General features: G+C 37.8%; 1 protein-coding gene across 1 annotated transcript; it reads right to left on the reverse strand.

The window, feature by feature from the left end:
• Positions 1-8,790: 8,790 nt before the first annotated feature.
• On the reverse strand, positions 8,791-11,472 carry IDD1 (C2H2-like zinc finger protein). Its single transcript, XM_078980551.1, has 4 exons — positions 10,862-11,472; positions 10,218-10,614; positions 9,918-10,126; positions 8,791-9,849 (listed from the first exon to the last, which is right to left on the reverse strand). The coding sequence occupies exons 1-4, from the start codon at positions 11,001-11,003 to the stop codon at positions 9,029-9,031; spliced, it is 1,569 nt and encodes a 522-aa protein (XP_078836677.1). The 5' UTR covers positions 11,004-11,472; the 3' UTR covers positions 8,791-9,028.
• Positions 11,473-22,106: the final 10,634 nt, after the last annotated feature.

Genomic DNA, 22,106 nt, shown 5'->3' on the forward strand with positions numbered 1-22,106 from the left:
ATGCTTATTGTTCTTAAATTGACTAGCCCTAATCTACGGGCGTTACAACTTTGTTAGCTAATTTTCACTTTATTTTTCGTTTTACGGTTCGAGAGGGCTTACATTATAAATGATGTTGCAAAACTCACAACTTCTTCATACGATCTACGTTTTCGATATTCTTTATAGTGTCGATTTCATATTAGGAGTACTACAATTTTCATTTGGATTGTTCGGATAATAATCAACCAATTTTTATTTCGATTTCTTTTTCACACACTGTTGTACTGTGTCGCACTCTAAACTTCAAAAAATCATAAATTATTCATATGAAGTCGGCTTTAGGAGTTCTTTATATGCACGATTCCTAATTACGATTATTACGACTTTCATTTAGATCACTTAGGCTAATAAACAACCTATCTCCTATTTATATTTTACGACATACGTTGACTTATTTGGTTGAACGCGAAAATTAGATAAATCATAATTCGTCATATGAAATTAGATTTAAGCGTTCTTTATATTCACGTGTATGTGATCACGACTACTACAACTTTCATTAAGATTATTTGGTGTAAATATCATTTATTTTTTATTCTTTATTTTATTGCTTCAACGATAAATTTTATATTTGGTTTTCTACAAATAGTATATAATCATAATATTTGTCCACATAATGTCTATACAATAAATATTTATTAACTCATAACACATATGAAGAACAATTACTCTAATCAACGATTTTAATTTTTCAATAAAATGTATAATTATAATTATTATACTCTAAATGTCTAGCCTGAAATTGCAGACGTTACAGTTTGCCTACCAAAACAAACTTGTCTAGCCATGGTATTGACATTCCTTAATCTTTATGACCAATTTGTAACAACTCTACATAAGATATTTGACATATGCTCATCGAGTGTGAAGTGGTGTCCCAAATTCTTCTCAAAATAAGTCGTTAGTGTGATATATTATATAATCTTATTCTTATCTATGGCCTGGCTTTTTGGATTTGTTGCATATGTCTGTGGCTCGGCTTGCAAAGTAGTTTGGGAGGTGATCATATGTGACACCCCCAATTTCACGGCTAGAAAAGACCGATTGGTTTATGTTTTATTCGAAAATTAGAGCACCCTTTTAAAAAAAGTATTGTGGAATTTGTTCCCAAAAGATAATCAAGATAAAATTTTATCAAAGCATTTCCGAAGAAATGTATTTCATTATATTAAAACCTCGGGATGTTATATTCGAAACAGATTAAAAACATAAACAAAACAACATAGGCCTTACAACATTTATCTATATCTACTGACCTATAGTCCGTAATCTATCGTCAAGTCATCCAACTATGCTCTTGTGCCACTACCTATAATACAAGAAACTGAGTGGGTCTGGCTTGGGATCCTGGTGAGCACATAGGGTTTTCAAACCATAATAAATAAGTTTATTAATTTCATCAAAGCCAACAAACCCGATTACCCATTCCCATTATCCTCACTTTACGTCCCTAATGCATCTAATATAAGGGACCCAGCGTAAAGATTTTCATCGGGGTGGACAATACTGCAAAGGGGGTTCCTCAACAATAATTGTATGTAAGGCAACCATGAGGGGGATGGAGTATACACTTGAACACATCATTCACAAACACCTACAAGTTGTGATCCTCCTAGCGTTCCACTGGACTGTCTAGAATAGTCTATGGTCTTCATCTATACTCCGCTAGATGACCAGATCATTGTCAACATCGAGGACTCTCATCATTTTATCGCACATCATCTATTTCATCTACCTATGTTTTACCCCAACATTTTTGTAGATATAAAATACATATACATTTTAAATCATTTAAAACTTGTATAAAAATGTTCATCCAACATAGATATCAAGTAAACAGATACTATGCATACATAACACGTAATTAATATAAAATACTTCATATCTATGTGTAAGATGAAAGTGACTATGCACTCACTTGTTAAAGTGACGACTTGAAAATTGAGTAACACTTCGCTTCCTAACAATATGATTTCCTTCGACAAAACCGGATATTATTACCACTAGATTTTAGTCTAATATTTATTGTGACTAATTATTAGGCTAGATTTGTCATTAACTCAGAGTCTACTTCATGATCTATCAAGTAAGGAACAGCCAGGTAGGATCATATCGGAGGTAGGGTTCGTTTGGTATACGAAGTATACTGTTTGGAAATCCCACTTTAAACACCTCATTAAATCACAGCCTAGACATCATTCTCGTAAATAGATCAATTAGTATAACGACTTTGAATCACTGATAAATCTTATTTATAGGTTCATAATAACGATATTATATTTAAATACAATCTATATTTAAATTAAGGTAGGCATATCTCACTTATAGCAGGTTTTACTAAAAAACAGGGTTCCGCTGGAGCAGAGCTTCTGAGCCAAAAATCTCTTTTTCTAGGAGCCATCGGGTGCTCTGGAGCTTTCTTCTAGCGCTAGGGGAGTTTCCTAATGCTTTAGGGGAAGAGGGGGTTAAGGAGGTTTAGAGAGAAGTTAGAGATAGAAAGAGAAATATGGAGGTGAGAAGAAATGAGGGTGGAATGGGTTCTATTTATAGGTTGAAATATGGAGGTGAGAAGAAATGAGGGTGGAATGGGTTCTATTTATAGGCTGAAATATGGCTCAACTTGGTGCCACATGTCATCATCTAGTAGCAAGACTTGGGGAGAAAGCAATGCCCCAGATTTAGCCACGTCACCCCCTTCGCAGTAGCACTCTTCCGACTTCTAAACCCCGTAACTTTTGCCTACAAACTCCATTTTCAACGTTATTTATATCCACGCATAAGTGAAGACATAATCTACAACTTCCATTTAGACTCCGTCGACTAATTCTCGACCTATTTTAAATTAAACAGTATGCGAATATTACACTGTTAACGACTGTGTAAAATTCATAACTTCTACATACAAACTCCGTCTTCGACTGTCTTTTTATCGTTGAGTTCTTATTAATGAGATATTTAATTCTCATTTAGGTTGTGTCGGCTAAAAATCGCTCTGTAACGACCCAAAATTTTTACAAATAAAATTTTCATTTTTAAATAGTCAACCATATTTCATAAAACTTGAAGATTTCAATAGTTAATGTCAAACCACCAACATTACAGTATTTTTGTTTTCAAAACAGCGTAGTGTCCCCAAAAACATATCAGAAAAGAGAGATAGAGTGCACGTTGCATCATCACGCCTTGACTTTGCCCTTGGGCTCCGATGTACCTAAAACAAATCCACAAATAGTAAGCTGAAAGCTTAGTGAGTCCCCCAGGGCATACCCCACACAAACCACGTATCACATTAGCTATAAAGCTATCTCTACCATATATCACATGTCAATTTATCTATAAAAGCTATCTCTACCATTGGCGCATATCCATTAGCTATACAAGCTATCTCTACTGTTAGCCACAAAGGCTATCTCTACCATTAGGCATTAGCCACAAGGCTGTCTCTACCATCAGCCATAAAGGCTGTCTCTACCATTAGCCACAAATTTATCGCTACCATTATCCATAAAGGCCATCTCTACCGTTATCCACAAAGGCTATCTCTACCGCATATCACGCATACATACATATCACACACCTCTACATAACAAGTATACCAACTATCATAAAATGGGCCAGCCTTAGTGCCTTAGACCCATTGGTATGGTGAGAAGACTCACCTCTCGAAAGTTGAACTGATAAGCTGAAGTCAAGTATATACCACACGTTGCTCCTTCTGAACTGCTCATATTCGATGAATAAATAACTCAGCATAATCCCAAGAATACCCTCGGGATCAACCCTGGTCAAAGTCAAAGTCTATAGTCAAGGTCAACAATCCATATTGACCTTGACTCGTCGAGTACAATCGGCCACTAACCGAGTTCCCTGCTTAACTCTTTGACTCGCCGAATCGCTCGAGAGACTCGTCGAGTTCCTTGATGTTCACGGCTGTAAGCCACCAACCATACACCCCTGACCGTGAACCCTTGGCCGTAAAACCTTGGTCGTGAACCCTCTCGACTCGCCGAGTCACCAGAGGGACTCGATGAGTTCTCGCGTAATCAGTTCCTTCCAGTAGGATTTAAGGTTTCAAACTTCAGATACATACTCTCCTAGTGAAGATATCACGTAAAGTTGCAAACTTTACATGCATGCATAGTATCACATGGCCATAACACTAAAACTAACATTCAAACAAGGTTCTTATGCATGGAGAGGGAATGAGATCAATAAAAGATGCAACTTTATAATACTTGGGGCCTAATAAGGTCCAGATCTGGAACCATATCATTGTGATAGGTCCAGATCTAAGCTTGCTTCCATTTCCTCAAAGTTGGTCACAACTCTCAAATATAATTTATGTTTAAGGTAACAGATTCATACCTCAAATCAATGCCGAAGACGAACTAGATGCTAGATCTAGTGTTTTCCCCTTGATACTTCTTCTTGAAGCTTGGAATCCTCCCCAAAATCTCATGGATAAGCTCCCAATGGGTCTTACTTCACTCACAAGAGGGTGTGCAGCCGTAAAAGTTCTTCTATGGTGCTAGGGAAGCTACTGGGGCGGATAATGACGTTTATAAGGGGGGGAAACCCAAAATTTAGAGTTTTCTTTAAACAGCTCGTACTCGTCGAGTCGGTCTCGTTCCACGTTTCATGAACTCACGACCCTACTCGACGATTTGACCTCCCAACTCGCCAAGTCCATGCATAAATCCTTTCCAATTTAAACGAGGTGTTACATGCTCAATCTGAAATTCGAATTTTAGGCTGTATACTGCTATACGAAATCTTAGAAAAATCATAATTTTCTCATACGACGTCAGATTTTGACGTTCTTTTTATGCACACTATCGGTTTAATGTATACTAAAACTTTCTTTTAGATATCTAAGGCTAAAAAGTAGTTTATCAAAAATTCACTTTCTCATACGACGTCAGATTCGAATTTTAACGAGGTGTTACACGCTCAATCTGAAATTCGAATTTCGGGATGTATACTGCTATACGAAATCTTAGAAAAATCATAACTTTCTCATACGACGTCAGATTTTGATGTTCTTTTTATGCACACTATCGGTTTAATGTATACTAAAACTTTCATTTAGATATCTAAGGCTAAAAAGTAGTTTATCAAAAGTTCACTTTTTACGATTCCAGTGTTGTATCGGTTTTGCCGTAAAACTTCGACATGTCATAACTTCTTCGTTATAACTCGAATTTCGGCGTTCTTTATATTTTCGGTACCAAATTTTTCATAGATATTGGATTTATCTACACTTTATTTTCACTCATAATTTATTATATTTTATAAATAAGTATAATGCATATAAATTCACATAATTCACATAATACTCTAGTAATTCCTCTTTATTACTTCAAAGCGGGTTACAATGGCTGATCCTAACTATTATATCATCGCATTAATGCTTAGCCTAGAAACACAGATGTTACATCATAGTCATTGTATGGTGATCAATTTGGAATTTCATAAATAGATGTGTATTTGATACAAATAAACCGAGAAGGGATAAAATATTTGATGACATAGTTTTGATTGCTTTTAGTTAGGTGGTTGGTATTGACATTCCTTATTCTTTATGCCCGATTTGTAACAACTCTACATAAGATATCCGGAATGTGCTGATCGAGTGTGAAGTGGTGAGAATATGAATATATTTGAAGATTTCAGAAAGAATTAAACAATATGAATTTTCAAGATTACAAAAATGATCGACGATTAGGGTGGTATGGTAAAAACAACACAGCTAACACAGATTTATACTAGGAGTTAACTATGAACCTACGACTTTGTTCCTTATCATCATCACCATCAAAGTCATCTTCACTTCCTCACCCAAAGTACGAACCTTCATGTAAGTTTGGGGACTCACAACACAACTCTTTATATTCCTATCCCTCACAATCATAGAACCGTTGTTGAATAAAGAAAGAAAATAGATACCACATTTCCTTTTTATGTCATCATCATTCATTAGAACTCGGTTGTTGTTGTCCTAATATACCTAAACTTTCAAATAACTCTTTATCTTCTTTTGTTGGTTTTTGTTAACTTGTAGATACCAATTTTTTTTTGCATCCTCTTATACATCTCTTGGTATGCAATGAATTAATCCACAACCACCACTTTCTTTGCATCACGTTTGACTCCCTTGTATTTTACATTTAACTTCCTTGTATTTTACTTTCACTCCACCACTTTTCTCATCCTCATTACATTCTAACTTAGACCCCTTGCTCCATCATCACGATTCTCTATGATCCTTGACCCTCCCGGACGATAATTGAGGGCATCTTTGATTAACTATTTGATGTGTCGGACCACACTATTCCATGCTTGTTCTACATCCCCCACATGCTCAACAAAAGCTTCTATGTTTAAGGTTGCCTTATCCTTAAAAGCCTAAAAGCTTCGTTCGTAGTCCATATTAAGTTTTTCCATAAGATCCTTGTTATCATGTGTATGCTTATTCTTAAAAGGAGGTCTACAACTAACAATCTTTGTTGCAATACACAAGCATCTTAGTAATAGTCTTTCAATCTGTGCATGCCATAAGGTTACAAGGTTACGCCTGTACAACAATAGGTAGTTGATTTGGATGTTATGCAATCCATTCTGGAAGGTAATCTAATGAGTATCCCTCTTTTTAAATTAGTATGAGATCGCTTAATTGGTTGAAATTTACTGCTCAAAACGATGATATTGTAGGTTCGAGCCTTACTAACATTGTTGGAAACATTTTGATGTGATTGTCACTTGAAATAAGTTCGGTCTATGTCTATATCTGTCTAATAAACATTATAAGAATGTTTCAGGTTGGAAAGATCCTTAAGATTTAACAAGTGTTTGAAGAATCAGATGTTGGAGCATTGGAAGTTGTCATGGAGCACTTGCCCAACATGGAGCACTTACAGCTTACATGGAGCACTTGTTGAACATGGAGCACTTGAAGAAAGCAAGCTGGATCAACATGATCTCAGATGTCACATCTAGATCATATGTGGAGCATCAAGATATTGGTGGATCATTTGGAATATTGATGATTCATCAGAAACATTGTTGGCTCATCCATAACTCTATGGCTCAACAAAACGTTGATGGATCAACATGAATACTTGGTGGCTCATCTCAACTCAATGGATCAACATGATCACATTGATGGCTCAACAAGATTGCTCATGACACATGCATTCCGTTCATGGTCCATCATGAACACGTACATCTCCAAGTTCAAGATGCATTCCAACATTCAACAAACAACTCAGCTTGATCAATGACACCTCTGGAAGTTGATGATATCTTAGAAGACAATAGAGCAACATGATGCTCATCACATTTTCAATGTTGATCAAGAAGGTCTAGAAATATGAAGACTGATAACTTGGATGGAACCCTAACGGAATACTAACGGAATTGGAATATTCCATCCATTCTACGTTAAGTATGGCGAATGTGTCAACTGCTGACTAAGTCATGATGACATGTCAACACCTGATTGGTCAAGCCATGTCATGGGCTTTTCCGAAGCCTATAAATAGGTCATTTGAGATCCATCATAAAGCTGCTCTTCCTGTTTCATTCCTGCTCAATTGTTGTTTAGATTAGTTTTCATAGTGTCATTTGAGTGTTTTAATGTGTTTACCATTCAAACACTTGTAACTGAATTCTAATAAACTTGGTTAATTCATAACTCTTTATTTTCCGCATGACTTGCCACTTGATGATTCTGAAACTCTATTTCAGTATTTTCAACACTTGACTCTTCTAGTCTAGGTTTAGTGAACATTTTTCATCTTTTTAAACATATCATGTGTTGTAGCATACTCAAGAAGTGAGTGACCATCATGTTACTAGTGTCAAAACTATAGTTTCCTTGCACCCATGGGTACCAATCAATCTTTGTATATGTCCATCGAAGTCTCCTCTAAGGTCAAACATTGGTCCTATGCTTCTAAGTATATCATCCAACCACATCCCAAAAACTCCTCTTTTCCAAGTCACCTAACTTACTACAAGGAGCATACGCACACACAATGCTCACCACCTCCCTTCATGCCACCATCTTACAAGTTCAACCACATTGTGTCTAGCTATGGCATGGAGACAACAGGACACCCACTTTCTTTTTTTTTTTTTTTTTTTTTTTTGTAGTCTTAAATACAACTTACATAAGTTACACACATTACACCCTCCAGCTTTCACCCATTTCCACTTGATCTAACGTATATAAGCTATGCTCACTTCCTTTTTCCTTAAACCCTAGATCGAACAACTTCACATTTCACATTCAAAGAACCAACACTAAGGGTGCAAATTCCCAACCTAGTATCCTCTATACTGGCAACCGTTGTCGTCCAGCTAGGCCTCCTACGAATGGAAATGTAATAAAAAAAATATGGAGTATAAAGGTTACGGAAAATGTAATTTTCAAAAGCACAACTATTGTTTCGAATTGCCTTCGTATCCATCACCATAACCACCACCCACCCCCATGGTCCACTTCATGTATACCATCGGATTGAAGTTGGAGTCAAAAAGTCAACTCTCACAAAAGTAACCATCACTATCACTTTCTCTTTGAGAGTGTGGCACGTTGAATTAGTAAAATTTGAAATGATTTAAATTAGTATCAAACCATACATGTTTCCAGCTACAAAAAGTCAACATACGGAATCTTAGAAGCTATTAAAGAAAAGCAAGAAAAAGGAGCAACTTGGCATAATGGATGGACTCCTTCAAAGATCCTAAAACCAAATGGAAATCCAGATTCCCATAATTTCCTTTCTTTTCTGGATTTAATTAATTATACAAATAAAAAAGAAAATATTAATTTACATCAAAATAGTAAAAATCCATATCACTAATTTAAATTTTAAACTAACTTACTACAAACAAGACTCAACACTTACCACACTACAATTGCAGACACAGAAAATGTAAGTCTACTCACAATTCGTGGCCCATTAACCAACTTTCCAACTGCTCACTGCTTTCCCATGTCTTTTCCGGTGAACTCACCACCACCACCACCACCGCGTCCAAATGACGAAACCGCCCTTGTAACATCAAGACTCCCGCCAATAGATGTCATTAAAGCCGATAAACCATTGGTGGTTCCACCACCAGCCGCCATACCCAACCCAAGAAAATCAAGAGTCGCATGTTTAGGCCCATATACAGATGGCGTCCCCATCATGAGTTCTTCCAAACCAGACCGCCCATCATACCCCACCCCTAACCCTAACCCAATTGTCGCACCACCACCACCACCGCCGCCGCCGCCACCGACATCCGAGTCATCTAACCGCCCACCATCAAGCCCGTATCCTCTAAGTAAAGACGCACCTGAGGCGGATGCACCCATCTGAGCAGCTTTTTGAAGTAATGCTGTTGCTGACATGGTGGGCTGAGGTGGCGGGGCGTATTGGCGGAGCTCCGGGCCTGCTGTTCTGAAAATTGAAGAGCCTTGATTGGTGGATAGGCAGAGAGAGATGGGTTCTTGAGATGAAGATGGTAGGGTTAGATCGGGTGTTTGTGTTGTTGATTGATTCATGGATCGAATCAAATCTTTGAATCCAATTGTTTGTGTTTGTGGTTGTGGTTGTGTTTGTGTTTGTGGGTGTAAAATTTTGGATGCAGTTGATGATGCAAACAAGCTTGCAAATACACTGCTGTTTGTGCTTCCTGTATTGGTTGATGTGCAACTACCACTACAACTTCCGCTCACTGCCGCCACCACAATTGGTGGTGAATTGTCCAAAACAGGTCTAGAATCTTGATTGGAGGTGGAAATTTCCGGCAAATCTGCGGGCAAATCAGTAATTTTATATAAAGCTTTTCGCTTTTTATTTGCTAGAATTGATGGTACTTACCTGGAGACTTTGCAATACATAAAACTGAAGACGTTACAGGCGGTGTTGGGGCGGCAGTGGGTGGAGGTGGTGGTGGTGATGCTGTTGATGTTGACTGTGGTGTTGATTCTACAGATTGAGGTTTTGGGTCTTCATCTTCAGGTTGACTTTTAGCAGTCTCTACTGCTAATGCATCACAAAATGCTCTGTGGGTGATAAAGCTATCTCTCCTTCATATAAATAAAAGAAATCTTCAACTTTTGTTTAGGGAATAATGAAAGATTTTTATAAATGTATGATACAAGAAGTATATTATATAACCTTGAAAACAGTGTCCCACAATCACATTTGTATTCTCGGGTTCCACATATTTTGAGATGAGCTTTCCAATCGGATTGAACTGCGTATTTTTTTGAGCATTGATCACATTTCCATTTCTTCTCACCATGTTTCCTACAGAAGTGTTTTTTGATCCCTGTGAGATCTCCTAAAGCGCGTGAAGGATCATGGTGAACACATGAGGGCTCAGGACATACATAGACTCTTTTCCTAATCTCTTTGCTTGTTCTCTGTTTAAGCTTCCATGGCAAATTGTGTCCTCTTCTATGGAGTTGCAAATTCTGGTCTCTTTGAAACCCCTTGTTGCAAATTTCACATACAAATCGGTTTGTGGCCATTAATGTTGTGGGAGATAGAGCAATCACCTCTGCATCTGGATCTATATATTGAATATTTGAAAACATAAAAAAAGAAATTAACTTAATTTCCTAATAGGTATATGCTGAAAGAAGTTCTGTTTTGCTTGACTCAAACAGCTTGAAATCAATTCCAGCTGGAGATTTGTTGATTAATCTAATGAAAACCTCCGAATAAAGGCAGCCAGCACAATAATCTTCCAGATTAAGAAAACACATATCGGAATCGTAGTTAGATTATTAGCAAATTTGGATAAGTTCCAATGTTACCTGGCATGCCGGCTAAATTTCGCTTCCTTTTCACTGGCTTTTCCGGAGGCGCCGCCGTCTGATTACCCGGAGAGGAAATACTAGCTTCGCCGGATACCGTGGATTCGTTCACCGCCGACGAGTTGTCCAAGTCGGTGGTCATGGCGACTTAATTATTCTAGGGTTTGCTTCTACTTCCGTTTAGAAAAAGGAGATATCTGTTATCCAACCAAATCAAGTATCGGAAGCACTTTTACTTTTCTAGGGTTAGATATCAAATTTAGTATTACTATCTATGGATCAATCTAACATCGATCGTTTCTACTTCGAACCATAACGCAAATCAAGCAACAGAAGCCATAGCACAAAATCAGCTCAGCTCAAGTTAATTTAGTCTCAAACAGTATGAAACAAGGGTTTCAGACATTTTCCCTAAATTTTAGCACTATTGATCGAACCACAGAGATAGATACAAACAGATCACTAGAATCCGAATTCAAAGCCGAAATCAATAATATCGACAAGAACTAAGAACAAAAGTGATAGAAAGATCTTAGAAGAGAAAGTGAAAATCCAGAGAGAGAAAGTGAGCGAGGGCCGAGGGGTTGCAAAAAGTCTTCGTTTATGAATTTTCAATAAAATATAAATATCAAAGGGGCCAAACTGGGGATAAACCAAAACATTTGGTTGTCTAACCATGGTTACTGTCTAACTCGTGGCTTCTTTAACTATAGTTAGACTAGAATAAGGGTTGTGGTTCCGAAAAGTCAAAGTACTTTTGGTCTTTCTCTTTTCAGTTTTTAACCAATAAAATTTGAACACGTGAGTTATACGGAATATTTTTGAGTGTTCCTGGATAGACACCATATCCCTACTAAGATCACACCATATTTCATTTTTTTAATTTTATTTTCATATTATCTTTTTCTTCACTTTCCTTTTATTTATTTTTTATTTTTTTAATATTTTTTATTTTTAAAAAATTTATTTTATATAAATATTTATTTTGTAGGAAATTAAAAATATATATTTTTTATAATTTTTTAATAGATATAGAATTTAATAAAATTTAAAAAAAAAAAATTGATGAATCACACGATAAGAGAGAGAGGGGGATAGACCCCCCTTATCTTTTTCTCGTACCCTCTAAACCATAGTGGCGGTACGGTGTGTCAATGTGAGGGAAAATATCTTTCACTTTTTTCTCTCTCCATACCTTTCGGCCTAAGGCGAAAGGGAATCGTGTTATAGAAATCACAACTTCTTCACTACCACGTAAACGACATGTCACTTTTTACCATAAAATAGGATTCCTTGTCACACACAAAGAGTGATGTCACATTTCTTTTTTACCAATTTTTTTCTAAAAAAATTATATTTTTAATAAAAAAAACTAACATTTCATTACTTCAAAAAAAAAAAAAAAAAAAAAAAAAAAAACATTACATTGAATTACTTAAAATGAAAAAAAAAAATCCTTAGCACTTAGAAAAAAACACTAAAAATCTTAAACTTACAAACTTAAAAAAAAAATACACATCAAACAATTAAAATAACTTAAGGAAAAAATGTTGGAATCCTAAGTTTTGGGGTCCAAGCAATCTAATTTATGGAAAGTTTAGTTTATAACAAGTTGGTCATAAATTTTCTAGTCTAATACAAGTTGGTATGTTAGACTATATATACGTGTCCATAATCGAGTTTATGATTATGAGAACAGATTGTAAAAATATTGGTTTTGAGTGATTTTCCAATTAATCAAAGAGTTATTTTGGCTATTTTGTTTTGCATTCTTGTTTTCAAAACTTTAATTGGTATCAGAGCTTAGGTTGAGAAGCTGTGAGATCGATTTGTACCTGTTGACGAGTCAGGTCAACATGACAAATACAGGGGGAGAAGGAGAAGCTCCGGTAAGAGTGAAGGAGGTTGGGACAACCTCAGTTTCGTGTCCGATGCTCACATCCACTAACTACACCGTGTGGGCAATGTGTATGAAGGTTGTCTTGCGCATCCACAAAGTCTGGACTGTGATTGATCCAGGAACCGATATCAATGAAGAAAAGGACTGCCTTGCCATGGGTTTGCTATATCAAGCCCTACCAGAAAACCTCATAATGCAGATTGGAGATCAGGATTCGGCCAAGAAATTGTGGGATGCGATTAGAGCACGTAATGTGGGTGCAGATAGAGTCAAAGAAGCGAGATTACAAACCTTGATGTCGGAATTCGATTGCCTGAAGGTGCTCGAGTCAGAAACAATCGACAACTTTGCCGGAAAGCTGTCCGGAATCGCGTCTACATCGTCGGCATTCGGAGAAACGATTGAGGAATCAAAATTGGTGAAGAAATTCCTCAAATCATTACCCATAAACTTCATTCACATCGTTGCATCTCTTGAACAGGTACTAGATTTAAAATCGGTATGGTATGAAGACGTAGTGGGTCGATTGAAGGCATATGAAGAAAGAATTGTTGGGTTTTAGCCATAAGAACTTTCCTATGTGCGCATGCAAAACCCTATTGCTTGGATCTAGGCTTTCTAATAAACATGCTTTTGAATCCAAGACTTCTAATGGCTAATTAGGTTAAACAACAATATTAAAACAGATCTAGAATCATACCTTTGAATCCCTTGTTGATCTTGTTTGTCTTGGAGCTTCTAGAGTCACAATTGTCACTCCTCTAATGGCTTACAAACACCAATAGCAAGCAAGATGATTTAGGAGAGAGGAGAGGGGAGGAATTCGACCAGAGGTTCCTTGCTTAAGGTTGTGTGTGTCGAATTCCCTCATCCATAGGGGCTATTTATACTATTAGACTCCTTAAGGGCTTCACCCTAAACCTTAATTGGATAATCTTCTCTTAAGGCTATCCAAATCCATTCCATAGATAACCCTATGGACGATTTTGAGCTATCCTAAAGCTCTTAGAATCCGTCCAAGGTGTATCCTAATGGATTTATAGTCTAAAGTCTAACTATCAAACAATTGACAGTTTATACCCTCTAATTTAATTAATCTCTTTAAGTCACCAAATTAATACCAATTAATTTATGACTTATATTAATCAAATAGCTAAATATTATTCCTTATAATATTTACTCTCTCTTAATAAATCATCCTTCAAGTTGCTATGGTGAAGGCAACCCAAAAGGACTATGCACCACCGAATATAGTTATAGCCTTAGACACTATTCCAACAGTCTCCCACTTGGATAAGTCTAGTAACTATATAAGTACAATACGGTTTGCAATCGTAGCTCTCAAAGACGCTGTCAACTCTGATCTAATCAATCTTGTCCTTTAGATAAGGGATCGTACAGTCCTCTGTTAGATATCATGCTGACAATCCTATGGAATGGTTAGTCTAGCATTTAGATTTCTCGATCTTCGATTTATTTGACATAGAACTTAATCGAACACATCAATTCAGTTCTGACCGGGCCCGGCACATAAGTCAAATCAAATCATCGAGTAGCCAAAATATCTCTTCTATCCTCTTAGGATAAAATTTACAGATAAACTTCGACTTATATGCATTTACTTATTCATTAACCAACTATACACAACAATGCGTTTTATAACATCAAGTTACTGATGCGTTTTCGCATTATCAATGCACAATCAATTAACAAATAATAAACCATATATCTAGGTTTTAAGACCATATGATATTATCGTCTTGCGATCACCTTTTATATCGTATTCCATAAAGTGATTCCAGCAAGCGCGGGTTTATTCCAATGCTCAAAACCAGTTCATAAGCACTCATGAACGTTGCAGCAACCCTTGTTATGTCTAACACCATTTAGACATTCTACACACCAATTCATGACAATCTTCATTCATATCTACTCCCAACATATGAACGGTTGTGGACCATTTGAATAATTCGATTATTCCTAATAAACTCAATTATTCTGGAAGTCAAAACATGCAAAGTGAAACAATAGTTAAACAATTAACATGTGACAGTAACTTTACTCATAAATAAAACTCCTTTATTTAATCATCAAACGTTAATTACATTTATCTATTATACGTTTCTAATACTATCTAACCCATGCTAATATCATCCTTCAGCCCAATACTCCTAGCATGCTGCAAGTGCTTAACCTTACTCAGTCCCTTCGTAAGCGGATCTGCTGGGTTATCTTCTGATGATATCCTCTTCACTACGAGTTGTCCTTCTTCTACACGATGTCTAATGAAGTGATATTTTCTGTCGATATGTCGAGATCTACCATGATCCCTCGGTTCCTTGGTCAAGACAACCACACCTTCGTTATCACATAAAATCTCCATGGGCTCCTTTATGGCCGGCACAACTCCAAGATCACCGATGAAGTTCTTAAGCCATATTGCCTCCTTCGACGCTTCGCTCGCTGCGATGTACTCTGATTCGCACGTTGAATCAGCTACGGTTTCCTGCTTGGAACTTTTCCATGTCACTGCTCCTCCATTTAGGGTAAAGACCCAGCCCGACTGCGAACGGTAGTTGTCCCTGTCGGTCTGAAAGCTGGCGTCACTATACCCTCGCACCTTCAAGTCATCACTCCCTCCAAAGACTAAGAACCATTCTTTCGTCCTCCGAAGGTACTTAAGGATGTTCTTCACCGCAATCCAATGTGCTTTGCCAGGGTTCCCTTGATATCTGCTAACCATGCTCAAAGCGAAGGCTACATCAGGGCGAGTACAAGTCATAGCGTACATGATTGAGCCAACTGCGGAAGCGTATGGTACTCGGCTCATTTCTGCTATCTCAGCTTCGGTACTCGGACTTTGAGTCTTACTCAACTTGGCATTTCCTTGTATCGGTAGTTCTCCCTTCTTTGAGTTTTCCATACTAAAACGTTTTAGTACCTTCTCCAAGTAAGTATTCTGACTAAGTCCAATTAGTCTCTTACTTCTTTCTCTTACTATCCTTATTCCCAAAATGTAAGAAGCCTCTCCGAGGTCCTTCATAGCGAAGCACTTCCCGAGTCAGGACTTAACCTCCTGCAGAGTCGGGATGTCGTTTCCTATGAGTAATATGTCATCGACATATAGAACGAGGAAGCTTACTATACTCCCACTGGCTTTGACATATACACAAGATTCGTCTTCGCTTCATACAAATCCAAACTCTTTGACTTTCTCATCGAAGCAAAGATTCCATCTGCGAGACGCTTGCTTAAGTCCATAAATGGACTTCTCAAGCTTACACACTCTATTCGGATGCTTCGGATCCACAAACCCCTCTGGCTGAGCTATGTAAACATCCTCAGCCAACTTTCCGTTAAGGAAAGCGGTCTTGACATCCATTTGCCAAATCTCATAATCATGAAATGCGGCAATTGCTAGCATCACTCTAATAGATTTAATCTTCGCAACTGGTGAGAAGGTCTCATCATAGTCAACTCCGGGAGTTTGAGTAAAGCCCTTCGCAACCAATCGCACCTTATATGTGTGTACGTTTCCATCCACGTCGGTCTTCTTCTTGAAGATCCACTTGCACCCTACGGTCTTACGTTCGGGCACGTAATCAACCAAATTCCAAACTTGGTTATCGTACATGGATTGGATCTCGCTATCCATCGCCTCTTTCCATTTCGCAGACTCCGGGCCTGCCATGGCTTCCTTATAGCTATTAGGTTCATCAAGATTTACTAGTGTACCATCACTAATATACGTGTCCCCTTCGGTAGTAATATGAAAACCATAAAACTGGGGATGAACTCTAACTCTATCGGAACGTCTAAGAGGTAAGGATTCGTCAATCGGTTCAACCGGAGTTTCCTCCTCGCGTTGAATGCCAGCGGTAGAGGTTCCTTCATCTATCGATTCTTGAATCTCTTCAAGTTCGATTTGCCTCCTACTGTCTCCTTCGCTTATAAGTTCTCGCTCTCGGAAAACTCCTCTCCTCGCAACAAAGATAACATTATCTTTCGGTCTATAGAAGAGATATCCAAAGGAAGTTTGCGGGTAGCCGATGAAAATACATCGCTCACTTCGAGGTTCAAGTTTGTCGTGAGTATCTCGTCTTACGAAAGCCTCGCAACCCCAAACCTTGATATGTGCCAACGAGGGAGCTTTCCCTGTCCACATCTCGTGAGGTGTTTTGGCAACCTTCTTAGTAGGGACTCGGTTAAGGATATGGGCGGCAGTCTCTAAGGCATACCCCCAAAAGAAGATAGGTAGTGAAGCACGACTCATCATAGAGCGAACCATATCCAATAAGGTTCGATTACGCCTTTCTGCCACACCATTCAACTGCGGTGTCCTAGGAGGCGTCAATTGCGAAACTATTCCACACTCCTTGAGATAATCGTGGAATTCAAGACTTAGGTACTCTCCTCCTCGATCGGATCGAAGCATCTTGATTTTCCTGCCCAATTGATTCTCCACTTCATTCTTGAACTCTTTGAACTTTTCAAAGGTTTCTAACTTTTGCTTGATTAAATAGATATACCCATATCTACTATAATCATCGGTAAAAGTCACATAGAAGCGGTTCCCATCCTTCGTGGTTGATCTAAAAGGTCCACATACATCGGTATGTATTAGGTCTAATAGTCCCTCACCCCTTTCACAAGTACTCGTGAAGGGTGACTTAGTCATCTTTCCAAGTAAACAAGACTCGCATGTGTCATCTTCCCTAAGGTCGAATGACTCCAACACTCCATCCTTTTGGAGTTGGGCTATGCGTTTCTTGTTGACATGTCCAAGACGACAATGCCACAAGGATGCTTTATCCATACTAGTGGAAGAATCAATATTCAAAACATCATTTCCTAAGTTACCAACAATCATAACAGTTTCATATATTCCATTACATGGTATAACTTCAAAGTAAAAGACACCATTTAGATAAGCCAAAATAGAACCATTCTCATTATTAAAAGAAAATCTAAATCCTTGTCTATATAAACCATGAAATGAAATGATGTTTCTAGCCATTTCTGGCGAATAGCAACAATTGTTCAAATCCAAAACTAAACTATTCTTAAGCACTAAAGAATACACTCCAATCTTGGTCACAGGCGACGATCTTCTGTTCCCCATGATTAGATTGATCCTTCCTTGCTCCATATCCCTACTTCTTCTTAGTCCCTGCACATTAGAACAAATGTGATAACCACAACCGGTGTCAAGAACCCAAGAAATAGCATGATTAGAATCGTTAGATTTGATTGCATATATACCTGCGAAAGATGGCTTGATCTTTCCTTCCTTGATGGCTTGCAGGTAATCCGGGCAGCTTCTCTTCCAATGTCCTATCTTGTGGCAGTGGTGGCACTCTGCCTCCTTCGGGTTAGAGCAGGGCTTAGAGGGATCAACTTTGGTCCCACTAGAAGAGGAACCATCTCGGGCTTTCACCTTGCGATAGTTGCTCGAAGAAGCTTTCCTCTTCTTTCCCTTCCCTTGACCAATAGCCAAGACAGGAGCAACGGATGGATTGGGAGTTGGTGCAACAGACTTGTCCTTGAAGTTGCTCTCAGCAACCCTCAAGAGACCTTGGAGTTTACTTAGAGTGACCTCCTCTTTGTTCATGTGGTAGGTCATCCTAAATTGATTGTACATCGGAGGCAAAGAGTGAAGCACCATGTCGATCGCCAAGTCTTCGCCGAAGTCAACATTTAACTTGCGAAGGCGGTCGACATACCTTTGCATCTTTTGCAAGTGCACGGTAAGAGATTCTCCATGACCCATCTTGGCGGAAATCATGTTAGTGAAGATCTCATAACGCTCTTGTCTCGCGTTTTGGTGGTACCTCTCCAACAAGTCTTGATGCATTTCGTATGGATACATGTCCTCGTAGGACTTTTGGAATTCGGAGTTCATGGTGGCGATCATGATGCAATGTACCTTCGTTGCATCTCGCTCATGAGTTTCAAAGGCGGTGATTTCGGCGGGAGTAGCAACTTCGGGGTTGATTTTCTCGAGCTTCTCGTCGAGGACATACTCTTTATCCTCATAGCGAGCAATGGTGCAAATGTATCTTATCCATTCGCCAAAGTTCGTTCCATCGAAGGTGACCTTTTGGCAAAGGCTCATCAACGTGAAAGAACTAGCAGCAGCGTTGTTTGCGTTTGACATCTATAGAAAGGACAAAGATAGATTAGGACAAGAATCCCTAATTATCACCCAATAAGAAAAATTAGGGCTAGGATCCAACAATAACATTTACATACTAGAAAAGGGATGCCGTAATCTAACATGCAAATAAATTGAAGGTAAGTGAATGACGATTCACTAATTCTCCATCACAAAACTTAAACTTTTAGTCCTAAGTGTTTTTGAGAATTCCTAGATTCGGATGAGATTTATTGAACTATTCAATGGCATGTTTAAATCTCGATATGCCCCTCTTGTTTGTGACTGGGATGCCGAGGATCACAAAGCGGGTGTGAATTACCATGCAAATTCACATGGTGCCTTCATTGTAACGATCACCTATTCGATGTGCCGGTAAACTACACACGCTCCATCGAACTATGATGAACAATGAATCACCCTTTGCCACCTTCGCTTAGAACCAATTAGTGTGCCGGTAAACCACACACGCTCCACTAACATCTTAGCAAGGTGCAAAGTGTAATTTCATGGGATTGCATCAATTCACTTTTCCTACAGTAACTAAGATTGGGAAATTAAAAAAAAAATTTTAGTTACTTCGTATTTCTTATCATACTTTTAATGCGAGGATGAGGTTGCCCTATCCTACCCGTTCGGCTAACGACCCTCCACCAATCAAGCAAGCGGTGGGTGTGAGTGTACACCCATTAAGCGCCATTTTATAGGCCGCAACCTTATACCCACCTTATAGATCGGCTTCGTGAATGAGGCCTACTAGCGGTAAGACTAGCATTTAGTTATACATATATATATATATATATATATATATATATATATATATATATATATATATATATTATTCTAGTAATATCATATAAGTATAGGGTTGCATTTTAAACTTTTCAAAATCTAGGGTTTGAAATTTAAGTTGTCTAAATTAAAACTTTTAATCACAATTATAAATTTCAAAACTTTAGGGTAGGTTTTTAAACATTTAAAACATGAAGGATCAAATAACAAATAATTCCAATTAACAATTAATATTCTAATTATCTTTATTTGATTTATCTTGATTTCTTTGAAGATAATTACCAAAATAATTAATCATTATCATATTAGGAAATTAAATATTTTATTAGATGATAAATATCTTTAATTAGATCAAGATAATAGTCATATTTATCAAAAAATCGGATTTACATTGATCTAATATGATTAAGGAAAGTTTCCATAAGATAATTATGAAAAAATCCCGAATCTGGCCATTCCTGACGCCTGGACTCGCCGAGTGCACAAGGGGACTCGCCGAGTCAGGTCTACTCGACGAGTCCACCTTGGAACTCGACGAGTCAGTGACTCAAAACCCAAAAAATCGAATTTTGCAGGTTTGTTTCAGTTAATCAAGCAACAATTTAAAGAAAACCAATCTAGGCTCTGATACCACTATTGGGTTTTAGCCATAAGAACTTTCCTATGTGCGCATGCAAAACCCTATTGCTTGGATCTAGGCTTTCTAATAAACATGCTTTTGAATCTAAGACTTCTAATGGCTAATTAGGTTAAACAACAATATTAAAACAGATCTAGAATCATACCTTTGAATCCCTTGTTGATCTTGTTTGTCTTGGAGCTTCTAGAGTCACAATTGTCACTCCTCTAATGGCTTACAAACACCAATAGCAAGCAAGATGATTTAGGAGAGAGGAGAGGGGAGGAATTCGACCAGAGGTTCCTTGCTTAAGGTTGTGTGTGTCGAATTCCCTCATCCATAGGGGCTATTTATACTATTAGACTCCTTAAGGGCTTCACCCTAAACCTTAATTGGATAATCTTCTCTTAAGGCTATCCAAATCCATTCCATAGATAACCCTATGGACGATTTTGAGCTATCCTAAAGCTCTTAGAATCCGTCCAAGGTGTATCCTAATGGATTTATAGTCTAAAGTCTAACTATCAAACAATTGACAGTTTATACCCTCTTATTTAATTAATCTCTTTAAGTCACCAAATTAATACCAATTAATTTATGACTTATATTAATCAAATAGCTAAATATTATTCCTTATAATATTTACTCTCTCTTAATAAATCATCCTTCAAGTTGCTATGGTGAAGGCAACCCAAAAGGACCATGCACCACCGAATATAGTTATAGCCTTAGACACTATTCCAACAAGAATAAGGGAAGTCGATGCTGGAGAAGGACAATCGAGGGTTCTATTTGCCGAAAAATCGATCGGAGATGGAGGTGGGTCGTCGACTGGTGGGGGTAACTCATCGGGAACGAAGGGAAACTGGAAAGGATCGAATGGGTCTAATAAAGCAAATGAGTTTGATAGGACTAATGGGTCGAGTGGATCCGGGTCTGGAGGGTCACATGGGTCAGGCGGGCCCAAAGGGAATAATAGGGTTTCTCAAAGCAATCGGCCCAATAAACTATCCAATTCTAATTCTGATTGCAAAAATTGTAATTGTTGTTATGGCAAGAATCGGAAAAATAGGGAAAAGGATCGATCTAAGGTGATTTGTTTTCGGTGTGACAAACCGGATCACTTTGCTTCTGAATGTCCATAACGACTCCAAAAATTACAAGACGGTGATTTTTCGGAACGTGATGACAGTGACAAATCCGTTTTTTAAATACGGATCGGGTTGAAGAATTCTATAGAAGGACTTAGAGATTCGGGGGTGATTGTTGGAATCCTAAGTCTTGGGGTCCAAGCAATTTAATTTATGGAAAGTTTAGTTTATGACAAGTTGGTCATAAGTTTCCTAGTCTAATACAAGTTGGTATGTTAGGCTATATATACGTGTCCATAATCGAGTTTATGATTATGAGAACAGATTGTAAAAACATTGGTTTTGAGTGATTTTCCAATTAATCAAAGAGTTATTTTGGCTATTTTGTTTTGCATTATTGTTTTCAAAACTTTAAAAAAACATAATATATGAAGTCGTCACTCGAGAACTTATCTTCTGGGAGATCCAAATTGAGGTTGATATGTTGAATCTTGTAAATGTGTTCCACCAAGTCTGTGCGAAGATTGTGAAATGTTTCGGTGCAACGTATCTCTACTCTCTTGTCTATGTACTCAACGCCACCAATTTCTATTGGTTGTGTATCGGGGATGGTTTCTTGCTCGTCATAAGCACATATCGCTCTTCATTCGTATTCAATAATCATATTATGCAATATGATACATGTATAC

The sequence above is a fragment of the Lactuca saligna genome, chromosome 2 (genome assembly GCF_052625555.1).
Source record: "Lactuca saligna cultivar CGN05327 chromosome 2, ASM5262555v1, whole genome shotgun sequence".
Lineage (NCBI taxonomy): Eukaryota > Viridiplantae > Streptophyta > Magnoliopsida > Asterales > Asteraceae > Lactuca > Lactuca saligna.